This window comes from Periplaneta americana, chromosome 4 (genome assembly GCF_040183065.1).
Source record: "Periplaneta americana isolate PAMFEO1 chromosome 4, P.americana_PAMFEO1_priV1, whole genome shotgun sequence".
In the NCBI taxonomy this organism is placed as follows: Eukaryota; Metazoa; Arthropoda; class Insecta; order Blattodea; family Blattidae; genus Periplaneta; species Periplaneta americana.
This window is the reverse complement of record NC_091120.1, coordinates 173,494,488-173,512,660: the sequence shown is the minus strand read 5'-3', so window position 1 is coordinate 173,512,660 and position 18,173 is coordinate 173,494,488. Positions and strand designations below refer to the sequence as shown.

Below are 18,173 nucleotides of genomic sequence, written 5' to 3'. Positions count from 1 at the left end.
GACAACCTGGCAGCACTGGATAAAAGAAAATATGTAACACTTACTGTATTTTATTACTAAGTGTAAACACAACAGATTATTTTAAATGAAAACAATTACTGGACACTGCTAAAATGTTCTTTTGACAATATCATCACATCTCTTGTTTCCATATATACAGTGTCATTCTCAATGTGTCAGAGATTATGAAATAAATTTTCTGACAAATCAGGGCAAGAAATCAATTCTGTTCTGACTATGGACAATGCATCCAGCGCAGCTGACTTTGATGGTAGCAGAGGCAGCACATCATCATCATCATCATCATCATCATCATCATCATCATCATTCCCTTCATTGTCGTCACTGTGGTTAGCAATAACTTTCGATAGTGTCTATTGTTTATCAGTAACGAGATCGTCGTAGACAATGACAAAATCATGGAAGTCGACATCAACACACAAGAGTACAGTCAGTCATTTTTACTCAGTTTTCCAATAGGCCATTTCTCGGTCTTCTGGATGAGCGATTTGTCAGTCATAAATTAAAAATTAGAAAATGAACTCATCAGCATTATAAAGTCAGGTTCATACCTCTCTAGCCCAGGCGTTAATGAGAGCTTCATTAAGAGGGACTGCTTTCTCTTGCCAACTGCACACATTGTACCTGACATAATTAGGAACATTAAATCCAGACGTTTGAGATAGGCAGGGCATGTAGCACACATGGGCTAATCTAGAAATGCATATAGTGTGTTAGTTGAGAGGCTGGAGAGAAAAAGACCCTTAGAGAGACTGAGACGTAGATGGGAAGATAATATTAAAATGGATTTGAGGGAGGTGGGATATGATGGTAGGGACTGGATTAATCTTGCTCAGGATAGGGACCAATGGCGGGCTTATGTGAGGGAGGCAATGAACCTCCGGGTTCTCTAAAAGCCATAAGTAAGGTATTTGGCGAGATGGGGCAGAAGATATTTTTTTGTTAAGTCTATTTTTACACACTTTAACATTTACAGTAATATCGAATGTTTAGGATCTGTGGGTATACCAGTTGGCAGTTTTTTTACTATTCGAAGATTTACAATGGGATTACCTGACATTTGTCTTATAGTTGGGAAAATCCAACCAGGTAGTCAGTCAAGTACAATTCGAATTCATGCTTCAAGGGTAAATTACCCACTGATTATTTCATTGCGTAACTGTAAAATAGATTCCCATACCCACCTGATTGATGCTGCTGGGACAAAATGTGGTTCACAGCCATGTCACTGACATCACCCTCAGTGCCCGAGATCGACAAGTTCCTGCCTCCACTCTGGCTTTGTGCAGCAGTGCTACACCCAGTTTTATTGTCACACACATTATTTAACGTCACACCACAATTAACAAACTCGATTTCTGGACACACGTTCTCCTTCTGCTTTACAGCAGGTGCCTCCGTCACAGCAGGTTTCTTGTCACCCGAACTATCCACTCTCTGTCTCTTCCCTCCCTTCCTCGAGCTGCCACCCTTGCCTCCCCCCCTGCCCGCAGATGAAGGTGGAAACAAAGATTCTCTTTGCCATGTTTGGCAGCGTTCCTCATATGAAGTAAGGCATAGACTCGAACTTGTCAGGTACTCAGTCAGGTTCACAGTGGGCAGGCAGATTGGCACTCCAGGTAAGGGGGCCACACGTAGCAGCGGTTCTTTCTCCTTCTTCTTGTCTTCAGAATCTTGGGGTGTGAGATCATTACTGCCAATAGCTGCTAACAGTTTATCACGCTAAAGGACAAGTGTCAAGGTAAAATAATGTGAACATAATCACACCAAGAGTTAGTACATTAAAAAAGGTTCTCGCTAAATGTTTCTGTAGCTAATATTTTCCCAGTAAAATACCTCTTGGGTTTCTAATATGGTATAATAAATTGGGGTGGAGTAGCATCATCTGTACTTAATCCATTAAATTCATTACACAAAAGATTAATAAAAATTTGTCTGACCAAAAATATGGATTACTCAACAAATTTAACTTATACAGATTTTAAAGTATTAACTATTGAAGAAATGTATAAATATAGTTTACTAACTTACTACCATAGAAACTAGATAAAACATAAATATCATACTCGAAGACAAAAGTCTACTTTCCCATAGATTGAGCTTAAATGTTATACAAATGCAGCACTTAAACATGGTGCTAGTTTCGTCCCAAGACTTTATAATAAAATTACAAATCATTTTCCAAATTTGAAATATTTCAAAATTGAACTCTTTAAATAAGACATTTATAAAATTATTCAAGATATATAATATTAACAAATGGTGTATTTTTTGCCTTTTTATTTCTGTCGACTATATTAATGTTTTTATTGAATGTCATTCATTTCTGTCTCATTGTCAATTTAGAATAAATGTGTTTTTTTATCTTTTTCTCTCTTTCTTTTTTTCTCTAACTAATGAACCCACACTTACACGAACAAGTGATCAATAACTATCGATTAGTTGGGGTCAGTTATCTTAGAATGTCAATGTATATCTATTCATTTTTGCTTTCACAAATGAACTTTTCTGTATTTTATTCATATAATTCGTCTGTAAATATTTCAGCTATAGTCTTCAGGTTTGCAATAAATATATGAATTTTCACGTTCATGTATGCAAACCATCTGTATAACTTGTCTTTTGACCAAAAATACTCTGCAACATGAAAAATACTGGCAAATCAGAAAACATCTATTTGAACATCTCATTTTTTTCTTTTTGTTGTTTACGAAGCACATGCATCTGAATGACGACAATGTCAAGGCTTTTATTCTGGAAAGAAACAAATCTATAGAATCTGTAATGAAGACTTGAATACAATCCCTCTGAAAATAAGACAAAATATGTCATTCAATATTAATTTAATTTTTTTTTTTTTTTAACTAATGACGGATACTTCACTTCGTCATTTACCTACATGAAGCCAGTTGTGTAGACCAATTTACCAAGAGGGTCGATGCTCAGGGTGCGTCATGGAAGGCTGCTCTACACTACACTCATAATGATGGAGATTTGTTGGGATCCCACAGGGGAACCAAAGATCCTGGAGAAAACCCCTGTGTTACCTGTACCACAGGCTTGCCCAAAACAAGTTATAAATCAGGGGTACACAGCGAATTGAATCCAGGTCTCAATAATAATGAAGCAGCAATTCATACAGGAGATAGTGTGAAATGCTCCATGTCTTGCTCAAAGGATACATGCTTCAAGTGTGAGGAACTCCAGCGATAATTCAGGTACGCAAGAAGTGAAGTGAGCCTCCTCTGCAAAGGAAGCAGAGTCCTTATCCGCGGATTCTGTGCTACAGACTGTACTCTGCTCCATGCTTCATTGTATCGAGGACGAAGTTCTAACACCACTCGAGCAGGCAACTTGAGATCATCTTGGCATTCTGAAAAAGTCAGATTCAATATTGCATAGTTATGGAAGATTTTTTTAGTAGGTTATTTTACGACACTTTATCAACATCTTAGGTTATTTAGCATCTGAGTGAGATGGTGATAATGCCGGTGAAATTAGTCCGGGGTCCAGCACTGAAAGTTATCCAGCATTTGCTCATGTTGAGTTGAGGGAAAACCCCGGAAAAAGCCTCAACCAGGTAACTTGCCCCAACCGGGAATCGAACCCGGGCCACCTGGTTTCATGGCCAGATGTGCTAGCTGTTACTCCACATGTGTGGACTTTGTGGAAGATATGTAAGGTACATGCTCGATGTAATTCAATCTGGTGGTAACAAAAATTATCCTGAGTGAACAATGCTGAACGTATTTTAATCTCCAGAAACACAGCAATTGTAATTGCCATGACTTATCCATTCTCTTCAGTTGCAATGGCCACATTCGGCAGAAAAACATCAATGAGTAGCAGCTAGGTCATTGGTCACGTGATGGTGAGCAATTTCGATTAGTTTTTCTGGATGCACTTTTGAAAGTATTGAAGGCATGAAGTTGGCGTCAGTTTGAGGTTAAATTATATTTGAATTTTGAATTCATCTTTGTAGATTATCCAATAAGTCGTATTATGATGAATGAGTAATGTGGTTTTAATGTTTCCGTCTTGACTTATTTATACTGTCAACCCAAAAAATATTTTTGTTAACACATTTTAATTATTTTGCGAACGTTTTCGCCCTGTGTGGGCATCTTCAGACAATATAGATATCTGTACATAATGTATATCAAAATTACATAATACATGTCACCAATTACACGAATACAAATTTAAAATTTTAAAAAGGAAATTAAAAAATGCTTAAAAAATCTAACTAAAAATACAGCAACAAGATCAATCAATAAGTATAAGAAATATGCATATTTAATATCATACTGTGATCGTCCATTACAGATAGAGATCACAACCGGGCTATTGTGTGGGATCGATAAGCCGTATTGTTATTATTAAGGAGCGGATTCCTATGTAATTAAATATTATTTTTGCGTGTGATAAAACACAATTAACAAAGTTAAAAATTTCGAACATAAAGTTTCAAGTTTAAAACCCGAATTTTATTTCACATAAAAACACATATTTTCACAAAAAAATTATGTAAATACATATTTTCAGGAAATCTGTTATAAACACATAAATCTCGGAGTTTTTTTCCTTAAATAATTTTTTTACAAGAACTTTTAAATATTTTAAAACTAAATCAATTATATCACTCAGAAGTATGTTATCTTTTTAAGAATTCTTGGTTGCTTCGTGTTTCTATGGGCTGTGTGATGTATCCGTGATCCATTTTTGTAATAGTATCGCCTCAAGTTCTGAGAACTGCTAGGCAGCATATCAGTGTTATTATTAGAGAATAAATTAACATGCACAAGGAGGAGAGATCTTCCAACACATAATTAGGAATGTTTATTGTTGCTGAAGATGATTTCATTCAATGCTTTGTTTGTATGAAAATTATTTAATTTAAACAAATCTCTCGCCTCTCGCTCATGTCCATCAAGTAAGGCAATATATCTTGTTGTGATTCCCTGTTATCGCGCTTCGTCAATCCATATCCTTCAAGATATACTGAAAGATGGTTGTTCAAAAAACCATTTGGCTTTCCTATTAGCAAATTTAAGCTTTTTGTGTGACACCATAAAAAACTCGAAACATCCAAAAACCTGTTGTCTGAAACAGGGAGGTGCATGCCGTGGAAATTACCAGGTTCAGAAGTACAAGTACTAAGGGACAAATTCCAGAATGTGTTTGGGAAAAACAGTGGATATAAAAAAAATGTGTAAAGTTGCTCAACTATTGGAGGGTGTGCCTGTAGGTGAAATTGACGGTGTTTGTGTTCGTGACTTTCCTCTCTTTAAATATGCACGTCTGACGTCCTGTGATATGGAAAGATCGTTTTCACAGTATAAGTCGTTGTTCAGAGATAATCGGCATGCATTTGTGATGGAGAATTTGGAGATGACCTTTGTTGTTCACTGCAATTCTCGGCCAACTACTAGCACTCAAGTGTGGTTGGTGAGTACCTAGTAACATTTTTTTTTCAAGCTAAGTAAGGTATTTTTGTCATATTTAAAAAATATATATATATTTTTTTTTTTATATTTAGCAAATATTTTCGTACTTTTTAGCACATAAAAATCCGCTCCCTAGTTATTATATGTGTGAAGACTCGTAGGTGGACACTTATTTGACAATTAGAAATCAGCTCAATAAACTATGGAAATTTTTGGTATAAACATTGACAATGAATTATTTTACTTGCCACTTCAAGATCAGTCAAACAATTTTTGGCTTCCAACTACTGTCCGACTGAGTGGTTATGTCACATCTCAGTTTCTTCCATCCGTTTCTGCTCGGCCCTCTACAAAGGTTAATGACTGAGCTATCAATTTGCTGTATGGAATTAGAATTCTACATAATATTACACAACTGTTTAAAATAATTTAAAGAAAAGGATTCCATTAAGTGAGTAACTGTCATGTGGTTTCCCCATTTCAATGACCCTGTGACATAACCACTTGGTCAGACAGTACATTATGTATCATTTTATTAAATTAATATTCAATTTTTCAAAATTCCACTATCTACAGCAGTGATCGCCAAAAGCTGTGTCGCGACACATGCCCCTGCCTCCACTCAAGCGTAACCATGGCATCATACCCCCACTCTCTGTTACAGCCTTCACTTCGATATAAGACAAGACATTTATCAGCAGCGGACGTACACATGTAATGTTACAAGTGTGTAGGATAATATTATGTTTCGATGTCTTTTCCAAAACAGATAATATCTAAAAACTTAATTTTAAGTAGCATGGGAGCAAAAGTATTTCTTTTGTGCAGATGGCAAAAATATGAGATACTTAATTTGTTGTAAAATTTTAAATGAAGTATAAAAGAACAATGTACATTGTCATTATTCTTCTTGATCTAAAGACTACCATGCCTTCACTTCGATATAAGACAAGACATTTATCAGCTGCGGACGTACACATGTAATGTTACAGGTGTGTAGGATAATATGTTTCGATGTCTTTTCCAAAACAGAAAACAGATAATATCTAAAAACTTAATTTTAAGGAGCATGGGAGCAAAAGTATTTCTTCCTTGCAGATGGAAAAAATATGAGATACTTAACTTGTTGTAAAATTTTAAATGAAATATAAAAGAACAATGTACGTTGTCATTATTCTTCTTGATATAAAGACTACCACGCCCTTACCTGTAAACTGAATAGGCTATTTTATTAATAAACGAACAATAAAAAGTATCGGTTTCTATGTCTTAATCGGGGTAAAATATTTCGACCTTTTTTTTTCGACGTATGTAGTGTAATTTGAATATTTCATTAATAAACAAACAAACAATAAAAAGTATCGGCTTTTATGTCTTAATCGGGTAAAATACTTCGACGTTTTTTTAACTATGTAGTGTAATTTACAACTTCGTGACCAGCCTGGTACGTTTTTCTAATTTCAAATATCTGCTGATATAAAGTACACGTTCTTTTTATGGTAAATAAGAAAATATATTTTATTTTATTAATAATACAAAAATAATGAATAGGAGGATAAAAGTTAACACGGAAAAAAGTGTGTGTAGTTAATAAGTAGAATAATATTAGGCAGCACTGCTACTTACAGACCTGTTACTAAATGGCTGGTCATGATAATATCTTTGAAAAATATTGCAGTGCAAGAGGTCAAATGACTTTATTGTCAAGCGCCTGGCATTAGAAAACAACAACATATTGTTTTTGGTCACAGTCCGTCTCTGCACTGTTATTCGCTGCATTACCTGAGGAGATACACACTCCACCACTCTCCCTGTGATAGTGGTGTGAGGGTTGCATTTATATTACGTCACAATTTCGTGATGTTTGGCAACCACTGATCTACAGGATGTAAAGAAATCACAACTCATGACTACAAATTGAATTCAAAAGCAATGGAAAACATGGCATCTGATTCTTCATCAAAACATTACTCAACACAGATTTTATGCATGTTCAGCAGATGCTAGGTTGTGCATTTGTAACGTCGGAGACAGGTCAGGCTAGATGAGCACAGCAATCGCACAGCAGCATGTTAGTACAGTTCTGTACACTGGAGGTAAAAGTTATAGTTTTTAAGTGTGAAATAACACCGAATTTATGTTTTTGTGCGAAATACCACATATATATTTTATGCTTGATCATGCCAAAATGTAGTAATTATACACCTGGTAATAGCCCTTTAATGCACCTCATTAAAGTACACCTATTCATTATAGTTCAGTTGTTCAGCCAATGAGAAATCACCATTGTACCATTATAAAACCGCAAGTATCGATTATTCTCGGATATGCAATCGAAAGACAATTAGCAAAAAGTCACGGAGGCTGGAAATCCAATACTGTCGCAGAAGGTTATGTTCTGTTACTATAATAATTAGCGTTAATTGTAAATAATATTCAAATAAATTCAATTTGTCATCTCGTTTTTCAATTCTAAATCAATTTCTAGGTTATATCAATATTAATGTCCATGTTATTCTCTAGATTATATCAAGGTCAATGACATTTGTCCCTCGGAAAAAATCAATACTTTCGCGTCTGTGCACATCTCACAATTTAGAAGGTCAGTTCCGCCCTTCACTTAGATAACCACAACATGAATACTTATGAATAATTTCAAGTTAGAAATATGGTCGAGCATAAAGTCGTATGAAACTTGCCTATAATGGTAATTAAGACGCTCGTATGAAAATTATGAAACTCACTTGCGCTCGTTTCATAAACAAACATACTCGCGTCTTAATTACTACCATTATAGGCTCGTTGCATAATGTACACTCTTAGACAAAAAAAATGACCGGACTCTTGAAGCGTAAATTTGTCGAAGTTCCGTTTTGCTGTGCGCCTGATACACAAGACTAAAATCAGAGTAGTAAGGACGAAACCAGTGAGATCCAAGAACATACTCTTATACCGGCAAACAACGATTTGAACTGTGTGTATCATAGCTCCGTGGTAAAACTCTGACTTCACACGCAGAAAACCCGGGTTCATATCCGCCTTCGTATAAGTATATGTATTTGTTTCGTTTTATTTTTTCTCTAGCTAGAAACAAATTATACATTTATTAACGTGCACAGGAGTTTGGATTAGTTAAAAAATTAAACAAAACATTCAGTAATATCGGAGACTTCTCCCTAATTACCCTTGAATTAAAATAGGTCTCAGTTCTTGGAGTATTGATCAGTTACTATAATTTGTATTAGTAGTGGTAGTTAAAATGTTATGTTTTATTTAACGACGCTCGCAACTGCAGAGGTTATATCAGCGTCGCCGGATGTGCCAGAATTTTGTCCTGCAGGAGTTTACATGCCAGTAAATCTACTGACATGAGCCTGTCGCATTTAAGCACACTTAAATGCCATCGACCTGGCCCGGGATCGAACCCGCAACCTTGGGCATAGAAGGCCAGCGCTATACCAACTTTCCAACCAGGTCGACTAGTAGTAGTAATAGCTGTAATAATAATAATAATAATAATAATAATAATAATAATACAACAACCAGTATAATAACAATAATATTCATAGTATTACAAACAATAATAATAATAATAATCATCATAATCATCATCATAATATTAATAGTATTGCAAAAACGAGATGAATAATGTTAAAGACAAAACCAATGTGTTCCAGATATTGGCTACACTCGTAAATAGTGCCGTTACATATCTGCTTTGTAATACCTCCATGGTAACAGTCTAGCTTCTTGTGTAGGCGATTCAAGGTCGTGTACCCCGCAGGATCAGGCGGTTATAGATGCAGAGGGATTACATACCCGGTATTGAATTTTTTGTCTATTTTCATTTTTGTGTATTGGTCTCCGAGATGTATTTCTTTATTTTGTTTAATACAAAGAAAAGGATGATGTTTGTTTATTCCTATCCGAGAAGGATTTCTTTTACTTAAGGTTTATTTTTGTTTATTTCTATCTGAGAAGATTCCGTTTAGACTCTTTAAATACAAGATACAAGGGAAAGGATTGCTATTATGTATCTAACTTGCCCTTTGTAAATATTCACTTTCTGTTAAATATTTCACAATACTGGTTATTATCAGTATACAAGAAGTAAAAAATGAGAATGAAAAAAACAAAGTATAGACTGAGATTCGAACTGGAAACCTTTCGGATACAAGACCACAATGCTACCAACTACGCTATGCGAGAGAGACAATGACTCTTTAAGAAGCATGTTAAATAGTCTAATCATCAAATAGTGGTGGCAGTGGAGTGTTGGAAACATTTACGACAGAAGAAATTCGTCCGCATGTGTATCATGCTCTGACGAATGCACCCGAAGTCTTCCAAATCGGACATAGAATCTGGAGTCCGGTCATTTTTTTTGTCTAAGAGTGTACTATTCTACAACTGGTTAACCTGTTGAAAAGATGTTCTGAAAGATTAGATAGTCCTGAAAAGCACTGTTTGACTGGGCATCACATTGGACTACCAGTCAATATTGCATTCAATATCCCTCATTCTCTACAACCATTCTCATCTTCCCAGACCCAAACCAACTCCACAGCATTCGCCCTGGGCCATCTCATGCCAGGCACCTAGTACGACATCCCAAGGGAGACTAGACACTGGGGGTGGATCAGGCCAGTTTTCGGCCATGATGTGTTTCGCCTCTGACCACACGTTTCAATGGGACTGAGATCAACCCTATAAAGAGGCCAAACCAGCACCTCCACCTTGTTGTTGTCAGCCAGCCTTAGACTGGTGACAGACTACAGTCACTAATCGCGATTATCGACCTAATCGCGATCGGGTTTGTAGTGTGTCACCATCCCGATCGCGATCAGGAGCTAAATCCTGTTTTCAGAACTAGATAATCGCACTGAGGCACGGCCCAGTGGACGAAAGTAACATTTTAGTAATCTTTGGTTTCGAATCACCTTGATTTATATTATTTAGGAAGTCGTGATAGCTTCTGCTGTGAAATTTTGTTACCCCTTCCATTGTATTATACGAAATAGGAACGAAAATGAATGGCTAGAAAATGAATTTGGCTACTATTAGACATAGTGGAGAAATTTAATGCAGATGTGAGAAAAGTAAAAAGAAATATATTAACAAATGACAGACGAATTATTCATATATATATATATATATATATATATATATAGAGAGAGAGAGAGAGAGAGAGAGAGCAATAGAAGGCTGCTAAAAGATGTTTCATTTCAATAAATAATGTATTACAAACTGGAACTGGTTTCTTTTTCAGATTTTCAATTTCAGTCTCCATTACGATGCTATCATTGAGGTTAAGGTTGATTTTAAAAATGTTTTATTACAAAATAATATAAATTTTTGGCATGATATAAATTTTATAGGTTATAAAACCCCTTTTCAAAATAATATAAATAGTAATGGTATAAATTGTATCAGTTTACATTGTAAAGCATATAACAATTTTAACAAATAAATTCCCATATCAAGCTGCAAGAAACAACAACAAAAAAGGGGAAAAAAAACAATGAACAAACATCAAAAGAAAGTATGAACTTTAGGTGTTGTCCAGGAGGGAAACAAACATATACGTATGTATATAGAGAAAATTCTTTCCTCTATGGTAGTTCAGCTGTTGACCAGATGGGACGTAGTGTGTCACCACATTTTCGGTAATCGCGATCGGGCCTGATCGCGATAAGTGCTAATAGCGATTAGTACTGTAGTCTGTCACCAGTATTACGGATTGGCAACTGATACTGCTGGAGGTAATTTGCTAGGAGACGTCGTTGCATATAGACCACGGTTAAACAAAGTATTTTACCTGGACCAAAAATACAAGATGCATTGCTCGTTTCACCTTATTATGAATAAGTGTCAGGGAAAGTGTCTTATTTTAGGTTATAATTCAGAACTTGTTCAATATTTAATAAGATGTTTAGGATTAGTGTAAAACTGGCCTATGTGCAACGACGTCTACTAGCAAATTACCCTGCTGGAAAATAATAACCCCATCAGGATACACTTGCCACACTGAAGGAACCATAATATCTCTCATAATATGGAAATACCGGGCGGCATTCAGCCAACCACTTTTCCTGAGAAGATATCTGATTCCGCACGAGGAAATCCTCCCCCACACAGACACAGAAACGAGACCAAAGCATGTCTAACCATGAAACAAGCGGGTCCAGGTTCAAAAAATCCTGATTGGAAAAAGTTATCTGGTTGGGGGTTTTTTCGAGGTTTTCCTCCACCAATAGAAGCAGAATTGTTGGGTAACTTTCGGTGCAGGACCTCGGACTCATTTTACCATCATTATTCACATATCATTGTCATCATTAGAATAGCCCAGGTTAAGTTCACAGTGCAGCACGTTGTATTCGTACAATAGAGCGAATATTTGGCGACAAATATTATTCACAGAACAGGAGTGGTAGGCACAATAAGCCTCAGGCTGTGATGCAAATCTTCAGGTTCCTCCTCCACAAAAAAAGGAACAGCATTTCATGCACACATTAAAATTAGGCTACGTAGTTAAATAACAAAACAAGAATAGATCTACAAAATATGCAGGGGCGAATGCTTGTCACGAAAGTTAGGCTTGCTCTTTTATTCATAGGGGAAGATGGGAGGATATAATAATTCATAATTAATAAAAATAATCACACCCACATAAATAATTTATTTTATAATTATGAAATCATTATGAGTCATGGATCATATTCGCTTATCAGATGTAGAAGTTCGATATAATATAACAAACACGGCCAACAAAACAGTTTATTCAGTTTTTTCGACCCTGCCAACCAATGCACATTGTTGTATTGAGCTGCACTGAACGAGCGCACATATTCTCTATAATGTCTGTCTTCTCTTGAATAGTCCTTCAGGAAAATGGATTTAATAATGGGGTTTCAATAACACACAATTCCGAACTCATTGCAATACTTCAAATTAATGTTTAAGAATTAATAATACATGCAGCAGCTAACATATGCATTCCGCTCAAACAATTACATTGCACTCGCAAATCACAGCACATTCCCGCTGTCAATACTGCTCTGTGTAACGTTAAATAGTCGTTGGTGTAGCTCTCGGACCAGAGCTTCAAACAATACATCAGAAGCATGTGCGCCTAGGATGGACTAAGGAGGAAGGCACTTGCGCGCGCATCATATTCTCGCTATTTCTACGTCTTTCCTGTAGCTCCGAGAAACGAGCAAGCATTGCGATACTTGCAGTGTGCAACCTGCGGATGGTATTACGCCTATACAGTATTCCAAAAATCAAAATAAATTTTAATGTACGTAATCCCATTTTGAGAAATACACATTCTACGAAAATATTGGGCTTGCGCAGCAAGCATAGCATGCCCTGAGAAATTGCCCCTGAAAATATGCCTCCTTTATCACTTTCCTTCAATCTAGAATTATTAGTTTTAGGTGGTATATGTTCATTCTGTTACCTACCAGTTCTGCAATAGGCCTACACCCCTGATTGTGTGATTATTCCTGCATCTTGAATTGACAACTTACTTACCTTCTAACCGGTTTAACTTGCGCAATGCCCGACAGAGTGGCGTTTTAATACGCAGTGTCTTGCCCTTTATTCGAATCTGGATTGTTCCTTTGTACACCAACTCATTCAGCTTCATGCACATTATCTTTTCGGAACAGAAGCCAATTCTCTTGCGAATCTCTCCGTAATTCACAAGTCCATAAAGTTCTCTTGTCGCATTTCTCAAATCTGCACAACAATGAATACAAAATAAAGCAGAGACCTAAGGATAACAGTGTGCAAACTAACCTCAAATGATTATGAATATTATCTCACCATCAGTAAATTTTAGATGTTTTGAAATCTTGTGCCATGTCCGGTAGTAGAAGTGCCGCACTTGGTCCTTGGTTTTAATGAAATGATCTCCAAGTCCTTTCTTTTTCGCTTTGGTTGCAATGTGATTTAGGATTGAATCAAAATCTTTACCATACTCATTCAGAGCTTCAAAAAATGTATTCTTGTCTTCTTGCGACCAAAGCTCAAACGTTCGTTTCTTTGATTTGGCATCATTTTGTTTGGAGTCGGCCTTCTCGTGTTTTTCTGGTTTCTCAGGTTTTTCAGGTTTCTCAGGTTTCTCAGACTTCTCCGGTTTCTCATCTTCCTTGGCTGATTCTGCAAAAGAAGAACAAGAATTTACGAGTAAGTATGCAAAGTAAAATAAGAGATAGAGATAGGTCTTATCTCTAAATAAATTTGGCCCACATAGCCTACACGAGAAAGTTTAACATATATCCATGAAATATATTCAATAGCAACGTATAATAAACTAAACAGATTATATTTTAAGCCAAAAATTCACTTTCTGTTAAAATTCTGAAGTTTTATGTTTAATATATTTAATTTTGTTTCAAAACTAAGACACCACTCAACACTTGTCAAATAGCTATGTTTTATAATTTATCAAGATGATTACAAAATGACACGTCAATTTTTAGAAACTTTATAGACTGTTCATAATATGCCTTGAGTCTTAAATAAACCATTACAATGTCAACATAATGGAAAGACAATGTGGGTTGTTACGTTTACATAACCTCAAACTGTCAACAAAAAATCTTCTGTACCGTATTAAAATATAATACAAACTGAAACAGCACCTTTCTTGTCTGAAATAACTGACGCTACCGGTGTGGCAATAGAGTCAAGTCGCATCTTTTTGGACACTCTTGCACTTGACCGAATTTGTAGACTGGTACTTGAGCCATCAACTTCCTGGTTGTGTGTGACAGAGCCCAGAGGTTCTGGTTGATGATGCATATTGCCAAATAATGACAACATGGTGTGAGATGCCAAACTAGTATTCTCGCCATGATAAGAAGAATCCATACTGAAACAAATATTTTTAATAAGTGTCACAGCACATTACAAAGTGAACCACCACAGAACACTAGGTTACTATCAATGACCTGAATGACAAAGAGGAAGTGTCATACTTCAATTGTCTATATTCAAGTAAATGCATATTTCACTGCAATTCTTGCCAGTTTTGATATATTCAGAATAATAGTAATTCAAAACGGTCCGTATTTAAATTAATTACTTCACTCTCCAATGGATTATGGAAGGTGACATATTTACCCAGCCAATCTTGAATAGCGTTTGCACCCATTGTATGAAACACGTAAAAGTGAAGCGTAATGATCATTGACGTGCACTTAAATTATTCATTATAATATTATAGTATATTTGCAATAAAACTGACACCAAAAATTAATGTTTTACAGTCAGTTTTAAGTCGAATAAACGTTTTAAATCTATCGACGTCTACACAAAATTCCTTGCAAATGGCGGGTGTGTAATTGCTTGGCAGCTAGTAATTTCTCTCGTCGAATTGCAATATATACCCAAATTATCTTTACCTTTTAGTTACGTTTCCTTGTGCATGGAGTCTTCTCTATCATAAAAAACGAAGTATGTTAACAAAATTATCACTATTTAAATGGCTACATAGTGTCATAAATCCGTGGATCTTCCATCCACTGCAAAAATCGTAGTCCCTCTCAAAAATAGAGTCCCGTTGCCAATCGACAATAATAAATATGCTTGTCCTCATTCTGTATTTTATAGAGTCGTATATAAAATAGGTTTCCTTTTTCATCTTAAAAATAAATAAATAATTTTACCTGTAGATGAAGGATTAATATTACGATTAATCCTATTTCAAATACATCTCCACTTTGGCCAAATTTCATATTATGTTGACTACCCTGACTAGTTCAAGGAATGACAAAGGGCAGGTATTTGGAAGAATGAAAAACAATTTTAATTAATTTAATGTGCAATAATCATGACATCAGATGCCTCTAAAATAATACCTGCCCAACTGAGTAAATTTACTAAAATTAATTTGATGATGATCAAGTTCTACATGAACCAAATCACTTCCTTAAGTATGGAAATTTATTCCCTTCATATCATTAAACTGTACCAAGCTTGACACTGATGTACTGATCTCTCATAACAACTGAAACCAATCAATTCCCAAACTAAATTTAGTAATCAATACACTGATAGTATGAGCATTTTTTGTTTCCTAGAATCACGACTTTCGTTGACAGATGTTACTCTATGAATTGTGCAGGTATCTTTGGAACAGTATTGCACAATCCTGTCTTCATTCAAGAAGGAGAATGACACAGGAAGTCCTAAATAGTAGACCCAAATATGATTCAACTTGCAGAAAATAAAACTACTGTTATTATAGTTTTTGTAATTAAAAAATTCACAAATAGTTGCAGCTTGTGCAGTTGTGTCTGTACACTGCATACCAGTAATAATTTTATTTATTTATTAAATTTGACATCATAACAATAGATGTAACATATCATAAAACTACTTAATTATCATTATCGCACTTGATGTGGCATCTACATATGTGGAGGAAAACAATTTTTGTTTACTATAGTAAACTGACTTTTTTTTCATGAGGCACTATTTCATTATCAGCAAAAAGTTCGGAGGTGACTTATCTTGAACATGTATCAGTACTGTACCTACCGGTACAATATAGAACCCTGGTAGTAGGCTACTGATTTTCTTTGTTAATCATGTGCCTGTTGAATCATCTATTATAGAGAGCTTTATTATCTTTAAAAAAAATCCACATCACATTTGAGATTAAATTCTTTAATTTTCTTGGAGTTTCTTTTCAATAATAACCACACTGCACAATGTTCCCTTCAACATTTCAAGTAGAAAACAGTTATCACTATCACCATCCTATAATTACACAATATTCAACTCCATCAATACTCGTACCGGTACCTAAATAAAAGGATAAGTTAAATCTAATTCACTTCAGCACTATATTCTTACATACTGGTATTCAGTTCTCAAATTTATATTATTTTTTAACTTGAAAAATTAATTATTGAGACCTGTACATAGTATCCTCAAAGGGTGAGTTACTTGTAATTGCATCAAAACTCTTACATATCTGAACATAATATAAAAGTCTGCCAAATTCGAAAGCAATTCGCCTAATTTTATACATAAAAAGAGGTTTTCTATTGTTCTTATAACATTATTGTAGGTAAGCTAAAATCTTCAAAAAGTGACTTTATCATCTCTGTCATTCATTATCACGTTTATTATTCAAAACATTACACTGCCGTTTCTCACTTGCAACTAGAGTACCGGTATCTTACCATATACAGTTTTATCTCAGCTTTTACTTATTATGTGACAGAGAATGACCAATATCATATAGGTTCTTAATAATTTTGTCACTGCATCCCTATCATTTGAACTTTCTTTAGTTCTCCTCTAGCTCTTCATTTTAAAACTATATCATAATTTAATAATTTATCTTGATTATTATTAATATATAACAATGACACTGATCTAATTTATATAACTCTTACTGATACTGGTACGGGTACTTATTCAGATTCATGTATTGTTTAACAGTGCATTTGCTGAGCTATACTAATTTTCCTAATAAGATGGCAAACAAAGAACTAGCTATCATCTAACTAATGCTAATGATGCATTAGTCCTTGTGAAATACAGACTGTAAGGTAATATAATTATAAATATTCAGGTGACATGTAAATTTTTTTTAATTTTCATAATGAATCAATGAAAGCTTGAAAAGACTGTTCTGTCCTTACATAAGAGATTAAGGCTTGCCAATTTAATCTCCTGGGAACTGAACTCTAGATAAGGCAGGCATGTCAGTTATAATTAGCCATTCTTTAACTTATTGTTCATAATTCCTGCAGCAACAAGTCATGCAAGTTTTAATATCACAGATAACAATTTCATATAAACCTCCTACTGTATTAAACAAAAGTGCTTGGTGCTGCACTGCAATTTTAGTTTACATACCATACTGTATCGGTATATACAGCATAAATGTTTCTTGAATAAAGTGAATCAAGAGCTCAATAATCTTGTTCCTCAACACTCTAAAGACTCAATAATTTATTCCTTGACTCAATAATATAAAGGAAAAAATCTGTAAAAATATGGAAATAATGATAGGAACAATTGTAACTTGACTTACTTAATTATTGGCTTTTAAGGAACCCGGAGGTTCATTGCTGCCCTCACATAAGCCCGCCATTGGTCCCTATCAAGATTAATCCAGTCTCTACCATCATATCCCACCTCCCTCAAATCCATTTTAATATTATCTTCCCATCTACGTCTCGGCCTTCCCAAAGGTCTTTTTCCCGCCGGCCTCCCAACTAACATTCTATAAGCATTTCTGGATTCGCCCATATGTGCTACATGCCCTGCCTATCTCAAGTGTCTGGATTTAATGTTCCTAATTATGTCAGGTGAAGAATACAATGCGTGCAGCTCTGCGTTGTGTAACTTTCTCCATTCTCCTGTAACTTCATCCCTCTTAGCCCCAAATATTTTCCTAAGAACCTTATTCTCAAACACCCTTAATCTCTGTTCCTCTCTCAGAGTGAGAGTCCAAGCTTCACAACCATATAGAACAACCGGTAATATAACTGTTTTATAAATTCTAACTTTAAGATTTTTTTACAGCAGACTAGATGACAAAAGCTTCATTGTAACTTGACAATATCTATAAAATAAACCAAAGAATACCTACCTTAAGTTTATCAGTTTCACAAAATATAGTCTGGCCCTACTAAAAAGATAGTAAGTACTACACAGTAAATGCACTGTTGTCAG

The 18,173-nt window shown here is 35.2% G+C and overlaps 1 protein-coding gene across 4 annotated transcripts in view; it reads right to left on the bottom strand.

Moving 5' to 3' along the window:
• The window catches only part of crm (cramped chromatin regulator), a 37,081-nt gene extending 21,505 nt beyond the window's left edge, over positions 1-15,576 (bottom strand). For 2 of the 4 annotated variants that reach the window (XM_069824372.1, XM_069824375.1), the window contains exons 1-6: positions 14,882-15,575; positions 14,120-14,349; positions 13,299-13,634; positions 13,005-13,211; positions 3,204-3,394; positions 1,206-1,743 (exon numbers count right to left, since the gene is read on the bottom strand). In XM_069824372.1, the coding sequence (XP_069680473.1) occupies positions 1,206-1,743; positions 3,204-3,394; positions 13,005-13,211; positions 13,299-13,634; positions 14,120-14,348 (1,501 nt within the window). In that variant the 5' untranslated portion in view covers position 14,349; positions 14,882-15,575. Of the gene's footprint in view, positions 1-1,205; positions 1,744-3,203; positions 3,395-13,004; positions 13,212-13,298; positions 13,635-14,119; positions 14,350-14,600; positions 14,801-14,881 lie in introns of those variants that run through there. The other 2 variants (XM_069824374.1, XM_069824373.1) reach the window with 2 other exon arrangements.
• Between the last annotated feature and the right edge of the window lie 2,597 nt (positions 15,577-18,173).